Source organism: Nipponia nippon, unplaced genomic scaffold (assembly GCF_047370975.1).
Source record: "Nipponia nippon isolate SJK-2023a ecotype South Korea unplaced genomic scaffold, ASM4737097v1 scaffold_4, whole genome shotgun sequence".
In the NCBI taxonomy this organism is placed as follows: domain Eukaryota; kingdom Metazoa; phylum Chordata; class Aves; order Pelecaniformes; family Threskiornithidae; genus Nipponia; species Nipponia nippon.
In genome coordinates this window covers 90,854,165-90,860,696 of record NW_028262358.1, presented here as the reverse complement: position 1 = coordinate 90,860,696, position 6,532 = coordinate 90,854,165, and the positions used below count along the sequence as shown (strand labels likewise).

General features: G+C 55.0%; 1 protein-coding gene across 1 annotated transcript; it reads right to left on the bottom strand.

Moving 5' to 3' along the window:
- Positions 1-2,011: 2,011 nt before the first annotated feature.
- On the bottom strand, positions 2,012-5,502 carry HTR1B (5-hydroxytryptamine receptor 1B). The gene is made up of 2 exons (XM_009475681.2): positions 4,157-5,502; positions 2,012-3,114 (listed from the first exon to the last, which is right to left on the bottom strand). Exon 1 carries the CDS (start codon positions 5,357-5,359, stop codon positions 4,220-4,222), a length of 1,140 nt encoding a protein of 379 aa, XP_009473956.2. The 5' UTR covers positions 5,360-5,502; the 3' UTR covers positions 2,012-3,114; positions 4,157-4,219.
- Positions 5,503-6,532: the final 1,030 nt, after the last annotated feature.

Sequence of the window (6,532 nt, the reverse complement as noted above, 5' to 3'; positions counted from 1 at the left end):
TGGGAAGCATGAGGTTTGCAAATGTGCGATCAACTTCAAACCTCAGTGCCCAGCAGAGATTAGTCTCAACAACATCATTTGACAATGTTTGAACCCAATGCAACCAATAAATAGATAAGAGGAAGGCATGCTGCTTCTGTAATGAAAGACTGAAACAGCATGGGCTTAAGCACCTTTGGAGTTTACCTGCAGGGTCATGAAGAGGTTCCTGTGACAAAGTAACGCCAAGAGTCAGGGACCTCTGAGCCCTTTCCACAGGAGTACAGACACGGGGTGGGCAGAAAGGACAGCCTCTCCTACTGAAAATTTCAGATACTGCATCCTTCCAGAGGCAGAGCGCAGTGACCAGGCACAGCAAGGGAGTGGAGAGGCAGGAGGGCAACATCCTCAGACCTCTCCAGAGTCAAAACTTTACCGCCGCATCCCTGAACCCTAATATCTTTCAAAACCTAGGTTCAACCAGGACACACTCTGCCAGTCGCAAAGAAGTGAAGCTCACGTGGGCCACCCGTCCTGTCCTAAAACACACTACATCAATCTTGGAATGTGTTTTACACATTTATATTTTCCGGCACCAAGTGATGTTTGCCCTACATTTCTTCTCTTTCACTGTGAACAGATGCATGTCCTCACTCTACTTATCTCCCTGCGGGAACAGTTTTCTGAACTAGATGCTGCTGCTCAGGTAACACAAGGCCTTTAACTAGCAGGTATCGCAGCAGGGCTCCAGTTAGCTGCCTCTCCGCTGGCCCCAAGCCACTCAGCACAGCTTTCACGCCGACTGTCTTCCCAAGAGAGAGCGTGGTTATCTGCAATGTTTGGTTGTGCAGAAAGTTCAGAGCCTCGGCATAAAATTGGAAGGATAATTTCTTGATGAATTAGCTTCTCAGCAAAATCCTCACATCACAACAGGGAGCCAGGAGTATTTGCTGCCAGTTGCTGAAGAAGAAAGTATGCTCCAGCAGTGTGAGGACAGCTCCTGAACCTCGTGCTCTCCAAGTCACGTAACTTTGTAAAACTGACAGAAGACTCAACTCTCTGTGGAAATGCTGAAAAGATTCATTTTACAGTCTCATTTTCCATTTTTTAGATATTTAAGAAGCCTAGTGATTTCACTGAGAATTTGGGGTAAACAAAATTCATTCTACCAGACTGGAAAATGACAAATGAGAATAGATTAAGCATTGTTTGATACCATCTTCCTTGCTTTTTTTGCCTCACGTACGCAAAATTAAATTTACGCAAAATTAAATTTAAAAGGAATATAAGCACTTCAGTCAAATAAGATAGTGTTTTAGAAAATTCCTCTAATCACATTTGTCTTTAATAATTTAAAAGGGTACTTTCTAGAAGCATAGTATAGTACTTCTCTTTTTTAGAGGTATGCAATTTTGAGGCAAGTCTTCCAGATTTCTTCAAATTACTGAAAATGTTTATTTTCCACTACTTTAATTTGTATCTTGCAGACTTCTTTTCTGCCCATGACCACATCTTCCTCTTTACAGTTAATGGGAGTTTCAGAGGCACAGAGGGTCAGGTTCTTTCTTTACTATTCAATTAGGTAAATAAATCCTTATTAATTACTTGAATGACTCTCTGAAGAATAACAGGTACATAAATCATGTAAGATTTTTCCAGTCTTTTTAACAGCCCCCATCTAGAATACATACCTGCAGTTTTAAAAGAACATTGATTACAGTACCCACCAAGTGCCAAAATAAGTTTTGCCTGCTTTTAATGGTGTAAGAAAAATATTTGTAAAAAAACACCTAAAAATTTAGTCTGGGATTATACGAAAGTAGTAAGAGTTATACCTAACAGTACTGGTTAGGATGAAAGCGAAGCTGCCTGTTAAAAATCTGACCACAGATCGAAGCTTGCAATTTCAGCCTTCATCAATTGCTTTCTTGAGTGACTCATCAAATCAGCATTACCTAAAGAGTCAATACTGAGAAACCAGGTAAACCAATAAATACTCCTTTCAGTCACACAATTGCTACCACTCTTGAGAACACAGTAAAGCATTTTATTGTTTATACTCATTTTCATTTACACATAGGAGGAACAATCAATGCAGTTCTATCACAGCAGGTGGAACATATCCTGAAACTCTAACTTTGACTGCTGAATATGCGTAGACCTGTCTTAAGGCCTGACCAGAAAAAAATAAATAGGGGGGAAGTGGGGAGGAGAGTAATTTCACTAACATCAGTTAATTCATGATTCATGGGTATTTATTTTGCAGGTGATGTAGCTCTTCTGAAAGAGCAAACTGCTTCACTTCTTTACAAAATACACTAAATAATGTAATTACTTAGAGAATTCTAAATTTCGCAGTGGTTCATGCGGTAAGGGTGTGCAACTGACACAAAATGGAAAAGATGGTTACAACATCAAACTGCTACTTCTATTCCCAGCTGGTTTATGGAAAAGGTCATTGAACTTCTTGATTTCTGCTCTTGAGTTATGGAGTAGAAGCAAGAAGTATTTACTTTATAAAGGCAACTATGAGGACAGACTACAGATATGCAGTGCAGTTGAACAGGTCTACAACTCTTGTTTCTACAGCATTTGCATTTGCTATTGTTTTGAAATACAAATATAACTTTTGCACACTGTCACTTCTCACACATGTTCAGCTGAAGGAGTCATTTACAGAATTTACTGTGATGCTCCTGTTTTAAATGCTGCTTTTTTCTCCTCTTGGCCTCATAAGTGAAGTGAGCAACTCTTTCCACTGAAAGAAAGAAATTACAGGTGCGCAGAAGTACAACTATGCTACCAACACAGACAGAGACAACTGTGCTCTTGTGCACACCCCTACAACCGGCCGGAGAACAAATTAAGAAGTTAAGCCTGCAAAATAAATGGAGTTTACTCTCAAACTTTTTCTTCAGTCCGGATGAATTATAGACCTTGATTCGAGGCTGCCCTCTTTTTTTGCAACTGATCTGCGTGACTATTGGAACAGCATCTCTGCCAGAGTCATTACACTGAAATGCAGAGCTGAGCAGTTTGGTGGCAGTATGTATTGACGTTTTTGCAGCATCATGAGTCTGGCAACTGGGCTTGGGGAAGTTTCAAGCAGTGGGTCTTTACAATAGCAACTTGATTCTGCAGACAAAAAGCAAAAGATTGGCAGAATTATTAAAGTATCACAGTAAAGGCAAGTACGTATTCTGCAGAACGTGGCGCTGAGTTTAGCTATTAGCTGGCAGCCACTTTTGTCAGAGGCGCAGAAAGGCACAGCTTTTCCGCGTGTGAAGAGAAACGTAAAGGTGTCGAGCCTTTCACGGCACCTGAAAGGCAGCTTCCCTCGCAGGATGCCTGCTCCCAGCCGGCTCCGCTCCCAGCAGGAGCAGCCGGAGCCGTAAGGAGGCCAGAAAGTAGGCTGAACTTTACAAGCAGCCTTAGCCTGGGGCCTGTCCTACCTTCCTTCCTTTCCAAAAAAAAAAAAAAAAAAAAGGCAAACCAAAACCAACCCCACGCTGGCACCGGGGCTGCATCCGACTCCCTGCCGACGGGGTTGCATCCCCGGCTGCCCAGCGATGCCTCCAGCCGCCGGCGGGGGCCGGGAGGCGGCAGCGGGGGCCGCCGCCGCGGCGGGGGGGCTGCCCGGGGCTGCCCTGCCCCGCCCGGCCCGGCGCTCCCCGGGGAGCTCGGCAGCCGGGCTGGCAAGCAAGTGCCGTTTAGCACTAATTGGTCTAAACACGGGCATTAGCATACGAAATGGCGGCAGATCGGTTTAATAGGTGGCATAAAGAACAGATTGCCGTGAGTCACTCCCTGCGAGCTGGGGGGGGGGGGGGCGACACACACACACTGTGAAATGTCAGGAGCGTGCAGCATCGCCGCTGTTCGCCGCCACTCGCCAAGGGGCTGAGCACCAGCCAGGGGAGTGCCCTGCCGTCCCGACCCACCGCAGGCTCGGCACGGCTCGGCTCGGCTCGGCTCGCAAGGAGCCTTACACAGCGCTCCCGCCCGCGGGGCTCGGCCCCAGCCCTCCGAGCGGGCTAGAAAGCAGCCGGCCCTGCCCCAGACGGGATGGAAAAGCTATTTGTGGGGTCGTACCTCCTCCCCCCATTCCCGATCCCCCCCCACCCCGGGCCTTCCCGCCCCGAGCATCGCCGCTCGCCGTGGCGGGGAGCGCACCTACCTGTGGCGTCGGGCACGGGCGTGCGTGGGGGCAGCCCCGGAGAACACATCGCATTCAAAATGTTCAGCCTGTGCATCGGAAACGTATGAGTTTGTGGAAAGCTTGTTTGAAGTCTTCGTTAGACATAGTATAGATGATGGGGTTGATGAGGGAGTTGAGATATCCAAGCCACGTGAAAAAGTCAAAGATGGCCATGTGGAACCAGCAAGCGTCCTTGCAAATAGGCAACACCAGGCTGATGATGAAAAAGGGCAGCCAACAGACGATGAAGGCTCCTAAAATAATCCCTAAAGTCTTTGTAGCCTTCCGCTCTCTAGCGGCCGTGAGCTTCTTTTTCTCCAGCAGGGCATCCGAGACCTTCACCTTCACCTGGTTCATGTACACGGGGGAGCCCGTTTCGCTGGATCCCTCGGGGGCCTTGGAGTTTATGGACGTGACGGAGGAGGACGACCCCGGCGAGTCTGTGATTAACTGAGCCCGCGTTAGTCTTTTACCTGCTTTCTTTGGCGTCTGCTTCAAAATCCGCGATCTGGCTTCCACGTAGATCCTCCCGTAGAGGGCTATCAGCAGCAGAGTGGGGAAGTAGAAGGCCCCCACCGTGGAGTACACGGTGTAGAGGACGTGGTCCGTGTTCACCACACAGTGAGAGACTTCCTCGGCCTTCGCCTGCCGCCAAAACAAAGGGGGCATGGAGATGCAGATGGAGAAGACCCACACCAGCGCGATCATGCCCGCTGCCCGTTTGGGAGTCCGTTTCGTGGAGTACTCGACGGCGTCGGTGATCGCCCAGTAGCGGTCCAGGGCGATGACACAGAGGTGCAGGATGGACGCCGTGCAACAGGTGATGTCCGAGGACAGCCAGATATCGCAGACGATCTGGCCCAGCGTCCACTTGCCGGTCACAGTGTACATGGTGCTGATGGGCATGACGAGGATGGAGACGAGGAGGTCGGTGACGGCCAGCGAGGCGATCAGATAGTTGGCCGGCGTGTGGAGTTTCCTCGTCTGGTAGACCGTGGCGATGACAAAGGCGTTGGAGAGCACCGTGGCCAGGGTGACGAGCGCCAGGACGACGGCGAGCACGATCTTCCCGGAGAGGGGGGTGGCATCTTGGTAGATCCCTTCCTCGGCGCTGCAGTTTCCGCCGTGGTAAGAGTCGTTGGCGGGGAGCAGCGGCGCCTGGCAGGGGCCGGCCGGCTCCATCCCTCCGCGGCCGCCGCCCCCGCAGACGGCGGGGCTCGGCGCGGCGCGGCACGGCGGGGCCGCTACCCCGGCAGGACCCCGTCGGCGCCGGGGGAGGGCTGCAGCATCCCCGCGCCGGCACCACCTCCCGCCCGCCCGCCCGCCCTTCCGGGAGCACCGAGCGGGCTCCGCGGAGCCTCACTCCCCGCGGGCGAGGGAGCAGGGCAAACCGGGGGCCAGGCGTGCCCGCTCGCCCCGCCAGCTCATTGCCCCGCCGCCTCCCCGCGGAGCGCGGCGAGCCCCGGGCATGGGGCTCTCGACCCGGCCGCCCCTAGGCGCAGCCCCGCCGCCCGCGGCTCCGCACCGCGTCTCGACGGGCGCAGCGGCAGCGGCGGCGCCGCATGCCCGCGGGCGGCGGCCTCGACCCCCGGGCTGCGGGCGCGACGGCGCGGCCGCGGCGGCGGGGGCTGCGAGGGCAGCGGAGCCGCCCCGCCGGGCCCTGCCTTCACACGCAGCCCGCCGCAGCAAGTTTGCAGCCGTCGCCGCGGGTGCGGGAGGAGCAGGAGGAGGAGGAGGAAGAGGAGGGTCCGCGGGAGGCAGGGGGGGAGACCACCTCCCATGGCGCCCCGCCGCGGGCCATGCTGTCGGGGCCCGGCCTCGGCCCAGCGCCGGCAGCCGCGGGCAGGGGCCGGTGTGAGGGAGCGACGAGCAGCCGCCGCCCCTTATATAGCGGGCGGCGCGGCGCGGCGCGGCTCCGCCGGCACCGAGCAACCGGTGCCGCTCCCGGGCGGGCTGCCCGCCTGCCCGCGGAGGAGGAGCCGCCACCTCCCTCGGCCCTCCCTCCCGCATCCACCCGCCGTCCGACGGGGGGGCCGGCCCGCCCCGGCCCCGCGCACCGCCCTACCGCCGGCCCCCCGCCCCTGCCCCCGCAGGCGTCGGGAGGAGCCCGGGCTGGCCCCCGCCCCAGCCCCTCCGCAGCGCGGCGGGGGAGCACCCTACCCGCTCCGCACCCCGGCGGGGGCTGCTACGGGGCTGGGGGATGCGGGTCCCCCCCCGGCCCTTCGTCTGGCCCCATCAATTCTTGCACCGTGCCCGCTGCGCCGCGGGGCTGGGCGATGCCCGGTTCCCACGGACCCCGCTGGCCGCCCGGGGGTGGTGCCCCGCCGCCCCATCCGACGCCGGCGTGGCGGGTGC

Bases quoted from the DNA above. Each gene is read 5' to 3' on its own strand.
- HTR1B (XM_009475681.2), bottom strand. From the start codon at position 5,359: ATGGAGCCGGCCGGCCCCTGCCAGGCGCCGCTGCTCCCCGCCAACGAC.